The sequence below is a fragment of the Arvicola amphibius genome, chromosome 12 (genome assembly GCF_903992535.2).
Source record: "Arvicola amphibius chromosome 12, mArvAmp1.2, whole genome shotgun sequence".
NCBI lineage: Eukaryota > Metazoa > Chordata > Mammalia > Rodentia > Cricetidae > Arvicola > Arvicola amphibius.
In genome coordinates this window covers 70041545-70059552 of record NC_052058.2, presented here as the reverse complement: position 1 = coordinate 70059552, position 18008 = coordinate 70041545, and the positions used below count along the sequence as shown (strand labels likewise).

Below are 18008 nucleotides of genomic sequence, written 5' to 3'. Positions count from 1 at the left end.
TCGAGACCAGCCTGGTCTACAAGAGCTAGCTCCAGGATAGGCTCCAAAGCTACAGAGAAACCCTGTCTCGAAAAACCAAAAAAAAAAAAAAAAAAAAAACTAGGCTAAATAAATATGCATTGTTAAGGCAATATAAACATTGTCACTTACTGAAATGCTAGTATATACACAGTCTGTTATTCAGAAATAGCATGGAGCTCTCTAACATGCGGTACAAATGCATGAATATTATAGATCAACTCCTTCCACGCACCGCGCCCCTGTGTCTGTGTTAGGTGCGCTGGCACCCAGTTCGCGAGATTCAGGCAAGGGGCTGGAGGTTAAAATACACAGACACACACAGACAGAGAGACAGCGACACAGGTCATCCTTGAATTCCCCAAAAATGCCCCCTTTCTTGTGTTCAGGGGCAGATTACATAGAGATAGCAACGCCCCAGCCAAACCCACCAGAAACCACTCTCCTGCCATTAGGAACTCCTGAAGGTCTCCTGCTCAGAGCAGCTGTAGGCACTCAGATCAGGGGATTACAAGAAATTCAGGATCTGGGGTCTCACTGCTCCCAACAAACTCCTATGTTTTCAAATATCTTTTTTTTTTGGGGGGGGGGGGGTTCAAGACAGGGTTTCTCTGTAGCTTTGGAACCTGTCCTGGAGCTAGCTCTTGTAGACCAGGCCGGCCTCAAACTCTGCCTCTGCCCTCCAAATGCTGGAATTAAAGTCATGCACCACCACCACCCAACTCAAATATATTTTAAAGCAGCCATTCCTGCCTCCTATAAAAGGTAATTTTCTGTAAACAAGAACATTTGATTAGCCAAAGCACCAAAAATATGTTGAGTAGAAAAACAAACTGATTCATTAAAAAAAATTGCAAATTTGTAATATAGTTTTTAATTCACATGCCAGATGTAGCTATCTTTTTTCATATGATGGGTTAGAAAGCCAAATATCAGGCCATAAATTTGTTGAAAAATGTTTAATTATAGCCAAGGAATAAAAAAAGGAGCCCAAGAATAAAGCAGACAAATGGGAGGGTAGAAAAAAGGGGAGATAGGTGAGAATGAGGCACAGGGAATATGCAATATAATATGCCTGTGGCAGTGTGGCGCATGCCTTTAATCCCAGCACTCGGGAGCAGAGGCAGGCGGATCTCTGTGAGTTTCGAGGGCAGCCTGGTCTACAGAGAGTTCCAGGTCAGTCAGGGCTACACAGAGAAATCCTGTCTCAAAACCCAATAAAATAAAACCAGAGGTTTTAAGTTATATAAGCTATCCTAACAGCACCTATCTGCAAAACTATTCAAAAGGAATGCAGCCCAGGTTCAGAACACCTGTCTAAAACACAAGTGGTCCCAAACACTGGGGGGAAAAAGGGGACAGCAAAATGGCTTTAACAAGTAAATCTGATTGCTATTAATCCTGATGCCCTGGGCTTTATTCCTGGAACTCACATAGCAGAAGGAAAGAACCCATTTCTGCAAGCTATCCTCTGACCTCCACACTATGACACTACTACACACACACACACACAAATATAAAATAAAAATCTTATATTTTTAAATGTTCTCTGTACCTCATTTCATTAATTCTAAAGTGTTTTATGTTTATATACTAAAGTAATAGTATTTTCCTTTTAAACAATAGTATTTATACACCTTTAAATTCTTATATGAATTTTCTTTAATCGAAGGAACTTTTCTCAAGTTATTTCCAATTTTATTACAGATTTGCAATCTGCTAAGCTGCTGAATCAATCTAAGTGCCTCACTGGTTGAGACCTATGCAAGCAATATTCCTCATCATGATTACATTAGAATCACCTAGAGAGCTTTTTTTTTGTTAATTATTAATTTTTATTTTGTGTGCCTTGATGTTTTGCCTTCATGTATGTCTATGTGAAGGTGTCAGATCTTGGAGTTACAGACAGTTGTGAGCTGCCATGTGGGTGCTGGGAATTGAAACCAGGTCCTTTGGAAGAACAGTCAGTGCTCTTAACCACTGAGCTTCTCAGCCTGAGAGTTTTTTTTTTTTTTTAAATGCATTCTCAGGGCCAACTCGTCCCCTAATGAATCTAAATTTCTAGGAATAGTGTTTAAATAAAGAAACTTAAAAATTTTTCTGGATAATCCTGATGTTTACCCTGATTTAAACATAAATATTTCTAATGCACCAAATGGACCAAAGGCCCATAGCACAATAAAATCAAAGCCCAAACACTAACTACAGTAGAAATTGTAATAACGGAAACCCTACAAAAGCAAACTTGTAATGATAAGGTGGAGGATGTCTTGGGAATTTAGTACCTGTTCTGATATATTGAAGTCCAAACATTCTCCAGGATAGACCATATTTCTTGATGCCTGGTGAACTGGGGAAGAGGAGAATCCGAGAAAACAGTGACGTCTTGGTTATGAAGCTTCACCAAAGAAGTGTCTTTCTGCTTTTTATTCACTGTGCTTTCTGAAGAATCTGGCTTAAGTTTTGTCTTGACCTGTGACATAAAAATTACATAAAATGCATACCAGTCCTTCACTAGCAACTGAGAAAACAAAGACACTAGCTTACTGGACATTCTCGTTACTCTTTCTTTCATATGTACAGAATATTCCTAGAAAAGCACTAGACTTAGAAAAAAATATTTTTCTCCCCTACTTAAATCAAATAATATATCAGTTTATTTACTACAGATATCTTTCTTACCTAACATTCGAATGTCAATATATTGTAAGGAAAGACAAAGGGCAAACTAGGATGATTAAACGGGCAGGGGATAGAAGGGCAAATAGGGAAATCTGGAAAGGCCATTTGAAAAAACATTTGGAAATCTACTACTGTATAAGCGTCTTAAATGCACACATATATGAAAGGAATCTAAATGGAGTCACTGAATAATGGGGGACACAATACCTCAAGTAGGCATCTTATGCCACCAATTAAAACCTCCAATGCCAGAAATGGGTTTCATCTTGTTGAACTGTTGGTCGAAGCAGCCCCATGGAAATCCCCAAACATCATAGATGACTGCCAAGGCTATTGATTACTCTCTGCAATCTGATGGTGAGGTAAGACCATATTGCTGAAGACATCACTTACACATGCCATGTAACATAAAGAAGTTGAGCTGATGCCTAACTACAGCCTACACTACAACTGACTGTTCATGGTACTGGAAGTTACACTACATGCTACCAGAGGAGAATATTTCCCAGCAACAAACCCCGTGGCCTACAAGGTTAACCAACCTACAAGATATACTTGTGCAACAGTAACACAAATGTTATAGGAATACCCAACCACTTTCTGATTGGAATTAAGGCCATTCCATAAGATGAAATCTGTATCTGATGCAGCTAAGTGGTCAAGAACCTGAGATTAGATAGACTGTGCGCCTAGGGAAAACCCAATACTATTATTTACAAAAGGAACATAACGATAAAATGATGTCTAATGACATATTGTTATACACATAGTTCAGTGTCTTGATCAACCTTCATCAGAGAAGCTTTTTCTTGAAGTAGATGGGAACTAACAAAAAGACCCACAACTGGACAATGTGCAGAGATTGAGAGACTTTGGAGCACTCAGTCCTAAATGGGATGTCATCAAGGCTCAGGGGTCTATGTGGAAGAAGAGATGGAAAGACTGTAGGAGCCAGAGGTGACGGAGGACTCCAAGGAAACAATGTCTTCCAGACACAACAGTATTCAAGCACGTATGAATTCAGAGACTGTAGTAACACACAAAGGGCCTGCACGGGTTCAAACCACATGGGGTCCCAGCACTGAGAGGGTCAAATGGACATAGGCTCTCGTGCCTGACCAAAAAGTTATTTGCAATTGATACCTGCTTGCAAAGGCAAAATCAGTTTTCTCCAATGGAGTCTCACTGTGTTTATTAGCTACACTTTAAGGCTGACCCCATGCCCAGGAGTAGCTGGCCAACATAAAACAAAAAACACATTTCCCTAGGGTTAAGTCTCCACGTTAATAAAAGAATGATTTCCAAAGTTAGCTTAATGTCATACTATTTCTATGCTTTAAACTGTTGTGCTTTTTTTTGTATATTTCTTTTTTACATTAGCTTACTCAGTCCTTGTGACTACAAAGTACTATGACACAGAAATGAAACCCAATGAAGCAGAAACAATTCAGACTTTTAAGTGAAGGAAACTGAGAAATACAAAGATTAAAAACATCATGCAAGATAACTCAAATGGTAAGAAGCAAAAGATTTGACTCTCAGCAATCTAGAAAGTTATGACCCTACACCAAATGCAGAGGTATTACCATGCTCTACTTTGTGGGGCAGAAAGCAAAGAGATGATCTTCTCATTTTCCCTGTTTGTATTAAATTATGAATTTACTATATATAAATAATGGTCCTATGTATTTTTTCCTGAAATTAATTTTTGTGGCAATACTGGGCTAGAACTCAGAGCTACACCTCCACCCAGATAACCGCTTTAATATCCACAAATGTTTAAAACTGAGTATTTGCCTATTTCTCCTTTGCTCTAGCTCTTAAATCTGAGTATACACAATCATGCAAGTAAATTTTTTTAAAAAATATTTATATAGCACTTACTATCTGCCAGGCACTAATTCTTCAGTAACAGTTCATTCTTATGGCAATTCTAAGTCAAGAATTACTATTGTACTCATAATACAAAAAAGGGGTAAAGATTCCAAAGAATTTAAAGAACTAGAGGCAAAAAAAAAAAAACCTGAAACAACAAAAAAAAATCCACAGGTCAGAGTCCTGAGCATGTAAAACCTAAAACTAATCAACAAAATTGATTTGAATTATTCTAGCATAGTGGTTGCTCAAAATTTTGGGGTGTCTGGGAAGCTAACAAAACAAGGATGTCTTTTCCTACTTCCACCCCTTTTACACACATAGCTGAAAATGGTACTAGTTAACTATTTCATCCTAGTTTCTCAGAAGCTTTACAGAAGCAAATAGAAGAAGAGTAATTCTTTTCTTGGTTTTCAATACTTGATAACTAAAATTAGGTGTACTTCTCAAGTTATTATATTAAGAACCCTTATTGTGGAAATAATATATTTATTGTTCAGGTTAGAAACATAGATAGATATTTTAAGACATATATCAAATCTAATGAATTATCCAAACAATGTCCCACAAAATACATTCTAGGGTTCAGGCTGTATCTCAGTCGATGGAGTGCTTTGCCTAATATGCATGACACTGTGGATGAGATCCCCAAGCACTACATAAACAGAGCATTACAGTACACATCTATAATCCCAGGACTCAGGAGATAAACGCAAGAGTACCAAAAAATTAGGGTTATCTTTGGCTACACTGCAAATCTGAGGCTAGCCTGGCCTACATGAGACCCCGTCTCAAAAAAAATCTCAAAATTTATTTTGTTATATTTTAAATTATTTCATGTGTATGAGTGTTTTGTCTGCATTCATGTATGTGTACTGTGTGCATGCATGGTGCCAGAAGAGGTCAGAGATGGTATCAGAACCTTTGAAAGTAGAGTTAAGGATAGTTGTAAACCACCATGTAAATGCAGAGAACTGAACCTGAATATTCTCCAAGAGCATTAAGGACTCTTAAGTGCTAAGCCATCTCTCTAGCCCCTCTTTTTTGTGTGTGCACAGCTTTCTCTTGTCCATAAATGAAATAATATAAAATTCAACAACAAGAAAATAAAATCCCAAGTTTATAGTGGTATATACCCATAATGTCAATACTACAGAGTACTAAAAAAAAATCATGCATTTGAAGCTCAGTGAACTATGTAGACAAATTCTATCTTGAAAAACAAACAATTCAACTATTCTGATATACCTTCCATAGAAAATGGATGTTTCATAATCTGTAATAACACTTGTCTATACTTCAATGTACTTAGTATTTACTCAATGCCTTTAAAATGCTAGAATAAGTCACGGTAATATATCCTTTTATTGTTGGCCACTAAATCTACATTTGAAATATATGATTAACTACTCTAAATAGTACTCCATAGGTATCTTACCTCTGCAAGTACTTGAAGTAGTTTGTTTACTTGCGCAAAGGTCTGTGGAAGAATGCCATCATAATTTGACCTTGTACTGAAGGCATGTAACAAACTTTTAGAATCCTGAAGCAGGAATTTTACTGTTTTATAATCCACTGCATTATTAGCTGGTAAGAAAAAAATTAAGAAAAAAAATTGAGAGAATAAGCATACAACATGACAATCTTGCAACACTAAGTATTAATTTTGCAATTTAAAGAGAGCAGACATTTACACATACATGTCACAACTAGTATGTCTCTCTGGTACAGAAAGCAACAACTGAACACATTTATTTATAGACAAAGTGTTCATGTTGAATCTGATATTCTGTTTTTGGATTCTAGGAGTTCCTTGAATACAGCCAACTTCAAAGGATAGGAAAGTGAGAGATTCCATTCTTCAGTAAAAGGAATTAATCACTAGACAAAAAGTCCAAGCATGGTGTGTTCAAAGTTGAAGCTGTCTCACATCCAGGTGACTATCATAAAGGAAGAGTCGTATAAGCGACAAGCATATAAGTCAGATGTGACTATCATGACTATCATGACTGCACAGCTATCATGTAATAACTTACCTGAAATTCTTACGTGAAAAGTAAACAAGATTTATTGACAATAATGTGTTATCTCTCTGCATACAACAAAAGTTCAGCTAATAAAGAATTTGGACAACAATAAGAAAAAAGCTATAATTTTCCTCCTTTAAGTTAAATTAAGATAATCTACCATAACTTTCTCTCAAGAGGCTAAAAATATTTCCACTAATTCCCAAGTTATTGGTGACAATCATTTCAAAGTTTTAAAAGTTAGGAAGAAGACAGGTATAGTGGTATATGCCTGTAATTCCAGTGCACAAGACCAAGAAGCAGGGAAATCGCTATAGTGAGGGTCTGTCTCAAACAAACAAACAAACAAAAAACATTTTGAAAATGAAATAAATGAGAGAAAAGACAAATCTTTCTGTCATTAAAATATAATGATAAGTAGTTGCTTCCAAAGGCAGAAATCATCACGCTGCAATATTTGCTTTGCTTCTATTTTAATGTTCATGGTTTCAGAGGCTTTGTGCACACACACGCGTGTGACCGTGTGTACATATTCATGCACAAGGAAGTAGAGTACAACCTCAGGCATTCCTCTCACAGGTACTTTTAAATAAGATCCCTCACTGGCCTGCACAAGCCCCAGAGATCCACCTGTATACACCTCCTATCCCTACATATCATCGCCTCCCTATCCTTGTATACAAATACACACTTCTGTACCTGGCTTTTTTACATGGGTTCTGGGGCTGGGACTTAGATCCTTTTGAGTATGTGGTAGCACTTTACTGATTGATCTATACCCTCACCTACAGAAACTATTATATTAAAACTGAGCATGGCTTTCTATTGACAAAATGAGCTAAAAATGAATAAGGCATCCCTATGTATCACTTACACAAGAACTTGCTTATGAGATTCTGAAGGAACAAATGAAATTTTAAAAATATATTTCAAAGGCTGGAGAGATGGTTGAGCTGTTAAGACCACATGTACTTGCAGAGGACTGGGATATAATTCCTAGCACTTATATGGTTGTCAACAATCCTAACTCCAGTTCCAGGGGATTTGCTGGCCTCTTCTGGTCTCCATGCATGTAGTACACAGAAACATGCAGGTAAAACATCCATATAAGATAAAAATAGCTGGGCGGCAGTGGCGCACGCCTTTAATCCCAGCACTCGGGAGGCAGAGGCAGGCGGATCTCTGAGTTCAAGGCCAGCCTGGTCTACAAGAGCTAGTTCCAGGACAGGCTCTAGAAACTACAGGGAAACCCTGTCTCAAAAAACCAAAAAGAACACTTTTAGTTCTTTTTGTAGTCAATGACTAGTTCAAATTTCTCTGGGAAAGAAATAAAAGATGCTACATGTGGTGCAGATTGTAGAGTTGATGAACTGCCTAAATCTAAGAAAAACTGAACTGTCACTCCAACTACAGGAGACCCTCTGCTGGCCTCTTTTCTCACCAAGCACACATGTGGTATAGACATACAAAGACAAAATATGCATACATATGAAATAATTTAAAAATAAAATACAAAAAATGGTATTAAATGTCTGGTAAAGATATGCTTTCATGTCCAATTGGTTGGTTGTCCTAAGCATCTTGTAAAATAACCTCTACCATTAAAGAAATGCCCTAAAAGTGTCTTTTTAAAAAGTTCTCTTGGGGCTGGAGAAATGGCTCTTGGCTGTTCTTCCAGAGGACCCTGGGTTCAATTCTGAGCACCCACATGGCAGCTCATAACTGTCTATAATTCCATTGCCAAGGGATCTGACAACTTCACACCAATGCACATTAAGTTAAAATAAATGAAGTTTACACAATTAAACAAAAGTTCTCTTAGAAAATAAATTTTTAAAAAATTAGACGGTGGTACACGCCTTTAATCCCAGCACTCGCGCCACAGAGGCAAGTGGATCTCTGCATTCAAGGCCAGCAAGGTCAATAGAGAGAGTTCCAGAACAGTCAAAGAGTTATATAGAGAAGCCCCAGTTCAGAAAAACAAAACAAACAAATTAAAAAAAAATGTTAGCTTCTAACCAGGCATGGTGGCCCACTCATGTAATCCAAGCCCTTGGGAGAGAGGGGCAAAAGGATTGATGGTTGTACTGGATAGTTTTGTGTCTACTTGTCACAAGCTAGAGTCATCAGAGGAAGGAGCCTCAATTAAGAAAATGTCCCCAAAAGACCAGGTTGTAGGAAAGCCTGGGGCATTTTCTTAATTCGTGATCAATGTGGGAGGGCCCAATCCATTGTGGGAGGGGGTCACCCCTAGGCTGGTGGGTCTAGGTCCTTTTACAAAAGCAGGATAAAGCCAGTAATAAGCAACACCCATCCATGGCCTCTACATCAGCTCCTGTCTCCAGATTCTGGCCCTGTTTAAGTTCCTATTCTTACTTCCTTCAATAATGAACTATGATGTGGAAGTATAAGCCAAATAAATCTTTTCCTCTCTATTTTGCTTTTGGTCAAGGTGTTTCGTCATAGCAATAATAACCCCCTCTAACTAAGAAAACAGGCATTCAAGGCCAGCCTAGGCTATTTAACAAGTTACAGGACAACTTGACCCTGTCTGATAAAACAAAAAACTGAAACAAATAACTGGCAACTTCTAACAACCAACATTTATTCAGTACTTACCACAGATAATGTGTAAGGAACTGTGTCCTAATTTCCTTTCTGTTGTTTTGAAAAATTGCACTGACCAAAGGAACACGATAGGTTTACTGAGTTTACTATTCCAGGTTACAGTCCATTACTGCAAGGATGGCATGGCAAGAATTTAAAGAATCACAATCATAGGAGCAAAGAGAAACAAATGTACCCTTCCTTGTTTGCTTGTTGCACTATATTCAACTAGCATTCTCTGCTTTTACACAGTTCAAGTAACAGTCTGGGGAATGATGCTACCCACAGTGGGCTAGGTCAATTAACAATTAAGTTAATTCCCCAAAGATTTGACCACATGATAATCTGATCTATATCAGAAGCTCTCCTCTCAGGTGATTCTAGACTGTTGCAAGTTGACATTTCATTTTTAAAAATTATTTATTACATGTATTTTTTGTGAGTGAGCACATGTGTATCATGACCACGACACACATGGAAGTCAGAGGACAGCTCTGAGGAGTGAGTTTTCTCATTTCACCATGTGGAGAATGGTGATCAAACAAAGACTTCAAGGCGTGGCAATGTGGGACCATCACCCCTTATTCTCAAAGGGACAAAAAGTAATTTCCTAACAGAATGTTTTAAAATTAAAAACACAGACTAGCCTCACATACCCAGAAAGATAGTACTTTCCTTCCTCCCTCCATCCGGGAGATTCCAAACACAAGGACACTCAGCTCAGCCCACCCAGCCACCTAGTTCAGGCTGATAAAGATGGCCTGACTCAGGAACAGGGTGGCCTTGCTCTAAGAACAAAGAATCAGCTGACACAGAAGGATAGGACAGAGCAAAAGACCTTGCACTGTGCCAAAACAGCTTCAAAAAGCCTCTTTGTAGTTACACCTTTAAAAGCCTACCCCACAGAGTTGATACAACTCCTCTCTACCTCACTGCAGTGGGGGTTAGAGATAGGTTCCAAATTGGTTCGTATTACACTAAATAAACCTTGCTTATTACAGTCTGGGCCTCTCTGGGGGTCATGATCTGGGCGCAAGAGCGGTAAGCATCTTTACCTGCTGAGCCATCTCTCTGGCCTGCAAGTTTTACACTTTTATACTTCAGTAACAAGGCAGAGAACATGATGAATGTGATGTACACCTAACCTAGAATATGCCTCTATTTTTTTGGTCTTAATTCTAAAGAACTTCCTATTAAAATGTGTGTTCAAATGCTACAATAATTATTTGTGTAGGTTTTGGTAAATCTTCCTTATTTTTTATTACCTGGCTTTTGTGCCTTTAAACTCATTTTTTAACCAGGGCTGGGGATTGAACCCAGGTCGTTATACACTCTAGACAAGTATTCTTTCACTAAGCTACACTCCCATACTTTTTGTTTTCTTTTATTTTTGTTTTTTGAGACAGGGTTTTTCTGTAGCTTTAGAGCCTGTCCTGGAACTAGCTCTTGTACATCAGGTTGGCCTCAAACTCACAGAGATCTACCTGCCTCTGCCTCCCAAGTGTTGGGATTCAAGGTGTGCACCACCACTGCCCAGCTACAGTCCCATACTTTAAACCTAATTTATGGAGGGAGGGAGGGAGGGAGGGAAGGAGGGAGGGAGGGAGGGAGGGAGGGAGGGAGGGAGGGAGGGAGGGAGCAAAAACTGCATACATGTACGCATATGTATGTTGTTGAGGGGCCTATGAATGCATGAATAAAGACTAGAAGTTCACATCTTCAAGTATTCCTTGGTTGTTTCCCCACCTTATTTTTTTAGTTATCATCAGTCCTGGACCTCTACCTGAACTAGCTAGCCAGCAAGTCCTTCAAATCCACCTGTCTCCATCTCCCAAGCACTGGGATTAGAGCACACTGCTACACCCAGTTTTTCCTGGGCTCTAGGGCTCTAAACAGAGGTCATTATGTTTATGCAGCAAGTACTTTACCTACTGTCTTACTAGGGTTTCTATTGCTGTGAAGAGACACCATGACCATAGCAACTCTTATAAAGGAAACCATTTAAATGAGGTGGCAGCTTATAGTTTCAGAGGTTTAGTCTATTACCATCATGATGCGACATGGTGGCTTGCAGGCAAACACGGAGTTAGAGAGGTAGTTGAGAGTTCTGTATCTTGCCCAGGCAACAGGAAGTGGTCTGAGATACTGAGTGTGGCTGGCTGGAGCTCCTTTTGGGGGTCACTTTCTTCCAAACTACCACACCTACTGAGTCATCTCTTCAGCCCATTTTGGTTCATCCTTTTTTTTCCTTTTTTTTTTTTTTTGCCCCGTCTGCTTTTAAAAAGGGTCCCATGTAGGCTGCTCTTGCACTCACTAGTAACACTTTATCTTGAACCTCTAATTTTCCTGCCTCCACCTCCCACATGCTAAGATTACAAGCATATACCTGTTATGGTTTTTGTCTCTTTAAGAGGCAAGCCACGCCCACTCCCAGTGACCCCTGATCTTCCCCGGCATCTTAGATTCTCTCTGTCCCTCCTGGCGCACATGCTTCCCTCTCTCCGTTCCCCTCTTCTTTGTCTCTTTCTCCTCTTCTTTTCTTTCTTTATCTCTCCTCTAAGTAATAAATATCCAATTCTATTCTGCACGATGTGTTTATGTGCCTTCTACCCGCCCACATGGCAGGACCAGGCCGCCCTGCCGCCGCTAGGGTGGCTCTCCCTGGACCGCTGCAAGCCGCTCCAGGTCCCGCACCCGCCAGCCCACTGGGGACTGGCTGCCCTGTGGGCCTGCCTACTGCTGTCCAGGACCTACCAGCATTTCCCGCCGCCATCTGCTCGGGACTCAGCCAGCATTTTTAAAAATACCAACATACTAAACTGATTTAAAGTTTTACAGACTATTGTGAAAGAAAAAAAAATAAAAAGATTCATACCTTTCAAAAGATTTTCATATAGGCTCTCAATAGTTAAAAGTAAATTATTTTCCATAACTAATCCAAATACAGCCAGCCAATGTTTTTTAAAGCACTGCAATAGATTTATTAGAGTCCATGGTGGTTTCAAGTACAGCACCTAGAAAGTATTACAAAATTATTATCTACTGTTTATTTACATGTTATTTAAACATACCTATGTAGGAACTTATACATATCCCTAATGAAAATACAGCTATTCACACTATTTTTATATTAAGAGGTGCTAATCACAATTTTAAACAGGTAGGTCTATTACAGATTGATTGTTATAAAATTCATATTATTAACATTTAGTTCCATAACTTTTAAGTAAATAAAGAAAGCAAATTCTAGTTAGAGAAGTAGTATAGTTTTAACTAGAATGATACCTTAATTTATTTTTTTCTTTTTTTAAGTTAATGCTTTTGCTGTATTTTATGTGTACAAGTGTTTCCTGCATATATGTCTATGTACCACATGTGTGTCTGATCCCCACAGCGGCCAGAAGAGAGCTTCAGATCCCCTGGAATTGGAGCTACAAATGGTTATGGCTAGCCATGAGGATGCTGGGACCTGAACCTGGCTGGGTCCTTTGCAAGAACAGCAAGTACTCTTAACAATTGAGCCACCACTCCAGCGCCTCAATCTTCTCTTCTATACGGTCATTTCCATAAGCAAAACAATCTAAATATTTCATACTAGGAGAGGGAAAAATCTATATGAAAAATAATCAAATGCAACTGTCACTCGCTACATTCTTACAAAAACATATTTATAGATAATTGGTCTCAGTTTAGGAAGCTATCAATGTCTTTTTCTGAATCATTCATACTTCTATGAAATATCCAATTTATAACAATCCTCCTAGATCTTTTATTCTTCTTCATTATTTTTGGATCACAGCAAATATATCACACCAGCAAGTTTTAGAATCTTGTTGAATAGCTGGAACAAAGGCATCAGCTACAACTAATGAGTTATAACATTTCTCTTAGCAAAAATGTGAATTTGAAACAAGTATTAAACTAATTTTTACAGCTGGGCAGTGGTGGTGCAATCCTTTATTTTCAGCACTTTTGAGGCAGAGACAGGTAATTGTAAGCTCACGGCCAGCCTGGACTACAAAGTGAGTTCCAGGACAGCCAGGACTGTTACACAGAGAAACCTTGTCTGAAAGAACCAAAAACTAAACCAAAGTAATAAACTAAGTTTTATAAGTATGCTTGCTAAATTTGATGTTTAACTGTAGAAAAAAAGACATTAAGCTAAAGAAATTCAAAATTCCTTAATTTTTAAAAACAACTTTATTTTTATGTGCATTGGTGTGAAGGTGTCGGATCCCTGTAGTTACAGTTGTGAGCTATCACGTGGGTGTTGGAAACTGAACATGGGTCTTCTGGAAGAACAGCCAATGCTCTAAACGCTAAGTCATCTCTCCAGCCCCCAAAATATCCTATTATGATCAATTTTTACTCTCATATTTACATGGCATAAAAGTCAAATATTGAGTCAGATACGGTGGAGTATACCTTTAATCCCAGCAATGGGGAGGCAAAAGCAGGCAGACTGCTGTGAGTTCAAGGCCCACCTGGTCTACATAGAAAGTTACTAGACAGCCCAGGCTACACAGAGAAACCATCTTGAAACACACACACACACACACACACACACACACACACAAAGTCAAATATTCAGACATTTTGAACAAATCAAATTGAATGAGCAAAGTATTTATATATTGTCTATTTTGCTTGGTCTCTTGTACCCCAAACTCACTACATAGCCAAAGATAATCTTGATCCTTTTATATCTACCTTCAGGTGCTAGGATTATAGGCATGTACACCATACACCATTTATGTGTCACTGGGAATAAAACATGCAGCCTTAGATTGCTAGGCAAACATTCTACTAACTGAGCTATATCCTAGTCCTTATGCAAGAACTTTAAGGATTCAATTTAAGCTCTAGGAGGTCAATGTATCAAATATTCACAGTAGATACACAACAACTATTAGTTAATTTAAAACAAATACAGAATCTTCCCTTGGAGTACCTTTTCTTTCTTATTTTTCCTTAATATATCTACTTTTGCTCTGTTCAAAGTGAAATAAATACTATACAGTCCTAGCCTATAAGAAATGTTCATTATATAATCATCAAAAAGTTATTACAAGGCCAGCAATGGTTCAGCATATTAAGACACTTGTCACCAAGTCTGACAACCTGGGTTTAATCATGACAGAAGGAGAGAATCAATTCCTGCCAAGTTGTTCTCTAACTTCTACAGGAGCACCAAGGCAAGTACATACCTGCATACATGTACACACTTGTGCACACACAAAAACAAATAAATATATAAAATCAATTTGAATTTTTTAATTATTATAAAACTTAGAAAAAATGTGATATGGATTACTGTAAAGCTTTTTAATTTGCACAAATATCTTCTAAGATAACAAATCATCAATAATAAAGAGAAATATCAATATAACTCTGTACCTCCATCCAAAGATTTCCAAAAGCAATTTTCATTTCTGTTTCTAATATTGAAGATAAAGCTGTTCCAAGAGATTTTTCAAAATCACATATAATGTGCTCAAGCAGAATGGACAGTCCAGAATTTGTAGATTCTTCCTTAGATGTCTCCTGTACAGGTGCTGTTTCTTTAAGACAAAGTTTCAGGTTTCACTAAAAGAGGTTATCTCTTGTTTTGAGACAGGGTTTCAAGCAGTACAAGTAGGTCTCTAAGTTACTGTGTAACTGAGGATGACCATGACCTTCTGACCCTCTTGTCTCTATTTCCCAGTGCTGGAATTACAAGCCTGCATCACCATGCTAAGTTTATATAGTACTAGGATCAAACATAAAGACAGGGCTATGCTCGTTCTAGGAGGGTACTTGACTACCTGAGCTACATCCCCAGTCCCCACTTAGGGTTTTTTGACAAAAAGCAAAAACAACCCACCCAAAACCCTAAAATGTTTTTTTTTTACTCAAATGAAAATATGAAAAAAAAACATGTTATTTTAACTAAAATAAATTTTATTATTTGTGTGTGTGTGTGTGTGTGTGTGTGTGTGTGTGTGTGCAGCAAGTGCTTTTACCCATTAAGCCATGTCACTGGCCTCATTTTACATATTTTTAATTATTGACCATCTCTTAACATTAAGGCATTGTTTTTATTATTTAAAAAATCTAAATGAACAAAAAACCAGTAAGATAAAAAAAAAATAACAAAATGAAACAATGAAACAAGAATTCCCACCCCCCCCCCACACACACACACTGTTAGTCAGCTACTCCAGGGCATTGGGCCTATCCTGGAGCGTGGTTGATATACCCAGCCAGATTCCATTGGAGAAAACTGATTTTCTCATTCCAGCAGGTATCAATTGCAAATAGTTCCTTAGCTAGGGGAAAGACTTTGTATATATTTCCTCTCAGGGCTGAGATGAATTTTATTTTTTTCAAACAGAAAAATTATAAGAATGCCTTATTTTCTGTTTTTTTTTTTTTTTAACTACCTGGCAATTGCATCAAAATTGGTTTTCTTCCTCAAAATGGTGCATATTTCAATCCATATCAATAAAGTGTTTTAAAATGACCAAAGTTTCTGACTTATCTACATCCATGCCAACCTCCTTCAAAATAAGCTTTTATAAGTTCAGCTGTTACCATTTCATTAACATTATACTTTTATACTTGAAAAATCACTACAATTTCTTTACAGTAAATTCAAATACTGAGTGACTCATCTCCACAGACACCAGCTAAGGGTTTGGAGTGACAGTAATAGAATGGGCAAACTGAAGTTTACTCCTGAAAAACTATAAACTATAATATCCTGTAATTCCTCCCAAATATTCTGAGTATCATGACAAAGATACACTATTCTCAAAAAGGGAACAAAGCAGTATATATGAGTGCATTAATATTTATACAATTACTTAGATATACAAGTATATCTAATGTAAAAAGTCAACAATTGCTTTCTCCACAGAGAAGAGGCCAGAAAAAATGGTGAGATTCCTGGAACTCGAGCTGTTTGTGAATGTTGGCAAATGAACACTGGTCCTGTGAAAGAGCAGGAAGCACCCCTAAGTACTGAAGGAACGTTCCCCAGGAAAAGAAAAGTTGTAGTGGCACATTAATTATTTTGATAAATAAATCTTGTCTGAAGACTAGATGGATCTCTGTGAGTTCAAGGCCACCTTGGGCTACACAAGATAAATGCAGAAACAAATCCAGGTGACGGTCCCTCACCATGAATCCCAGAACTAGGGAATCGCACACCCTTAATCCCAGCACTAGAGGGAATATAAAATGAGAGGAGACAGAGGCTTGGTCTGCTTAGTTTGCAGTTGCCCAGCCTTGGTGAGGTAAGACTTCTCTAGCAATGTAGTAGTTCATCAAATATCAAATCATAGAATAGATAATTCTAATAAAAAGTCAGTATTGCCCTTATATTTCTTAATTATTAGTTTAAATTTTAAGAAAAAATTATTTTACTAGAATTGTATATCTGATTTTTCTGTATTAATAAAGGATTAGGAATATGAAATTAATTTTATAAAAAATTAAAGTTTCACTTCAAAAGAATACTTCCTACAACCATTAATAATCTAAAAGATACATTTTGCAAGGTATAAGTTCTGCCCACAATGATTATAAATAAGTAAATGTGAGAAAATGAATAAAAATAAAATTAATTGGTAAAAGTATATGGAGATAAACAGCAAAAATAGTAATGCTTGCTTTTGCATTTTTATAATTTTCATTTAATACATGAGTAAGTATTCTAAACTTGCTATTATATTAAAAATGTATTAGATAAAAAATGTATTATTAGTTTTAAATGTTTCCAAAAGTATTAGTGCACAAGATGTACTTCTTTCTAATCATTAGTAGTAAAATTACCTGCTTTCAGCTGTTGCTTAGAAATACAAGGCTGAGGACACACACTTGTGTTCAAAGCTAAAGATACTATCTCTGCATCCAATTCTTCTTTACTGAGTGACTTCACACCACTTATCAGTCCTTTACTTCTTAAATTTCTATCATCCCTGGAGGTGTGGTTACGGGAAAAAAATATTTTAGAAGATCAACTATATGTCAATTCAGAAACACAGGTTATCAATATAAACATTAAAAATGGTTAGAAGTTTAGAAATGAACTCAATAAAAGCATTTATATGGGACTAAAGGGGTTGTTTAGTGGTTAAGAGTACTTCCTGCTTGTTCAAATCACCAGATGCCCCTGGCATCTGAGGGTTCCTGCACTCATACTCACATGCCCACACATACATACACAAAATTAAAAATTATAAAAATAAAGCTTTAAAAAAGATTAAGGCTTATATTATTTGAAGTTTCTATAAACTTCTCTTTAAGCACTAGCAATAGCCCATAAATTTCATATGGTGCTTTTCAACTGTCACTCAATATTGGTACTTGTGTGTTCACACACACATGTGTCACATGCACAGGTGCCCACAGAGGCCAGGAGAGGCCGTCAGATTCCCTGGAAGTGAAGAAGATCTAAGTAGTTGTAAGCTGCCCGATGTCCGGTTGAAAATCAAATTTAGGTCCTCTGCAAGAGGAGTGCATGCTTTTAACTGCTGAGGCATCTCTCCAGCTCCTAAGCATCTTCTTAAGAAACAAGGAACAAGGAAAAAAGGGGGAAGAAAGGCATACCAGTACTTTCTGGGATGCTTAATATGTTTTATATATTGAGAGAAATATGAACCATGCTACTGTGTCGATCTGATAATGCTGACAGTTATTAATATATCTGTGTATTCCAACATAAGTACATTTTTTCTCAAAAACAAATAACTAAAAAATAATCAAGCTAGATAGGGAGTGAATAAAGATACAGACAACAGAAAAAAATAGCAGACT

The 18008-nt window shown here is 37.5% G+C and overlaps 1 protein-coding gene across 7 annotated transcripts in view; it reads right to left on the bottom strand.

Annotated features, from left to right (window-relative positions):
* The window catches only part of Swt1 (SWT1 RNA endoribonuclease homolog), an 83466-nt gene that overhangs the window by 25373 nt on the left and 40085 nt on the right, over positions 1-18008 (bottom strand). For all 7 annotated transcript variants that reach the window (XM_038349038.1, XM_038349034.1, XM_038349035.1 and 4 more), the window contains 5 exons: positions 17025-17170; positions 14607-14770; positions 12085-12223; positions 6014-6162; positions 2304-2491 (listed from right to left, as the gene is read on the bottom strand). In XM_038349038.1, the coding sequence (XP_038204966.1) occupies positions 2304-2491; positions 6014-6162; positions 12085-12223; positions 14607-14770; positions 17025-17170 (786 nt within the window). The remainder of the gene's footprint in view (positions 1-2303; positions 2492-6013; positions 6163-12084; positions 12224-14606; positions 14771-17024; positions 17171-18008) is intronic.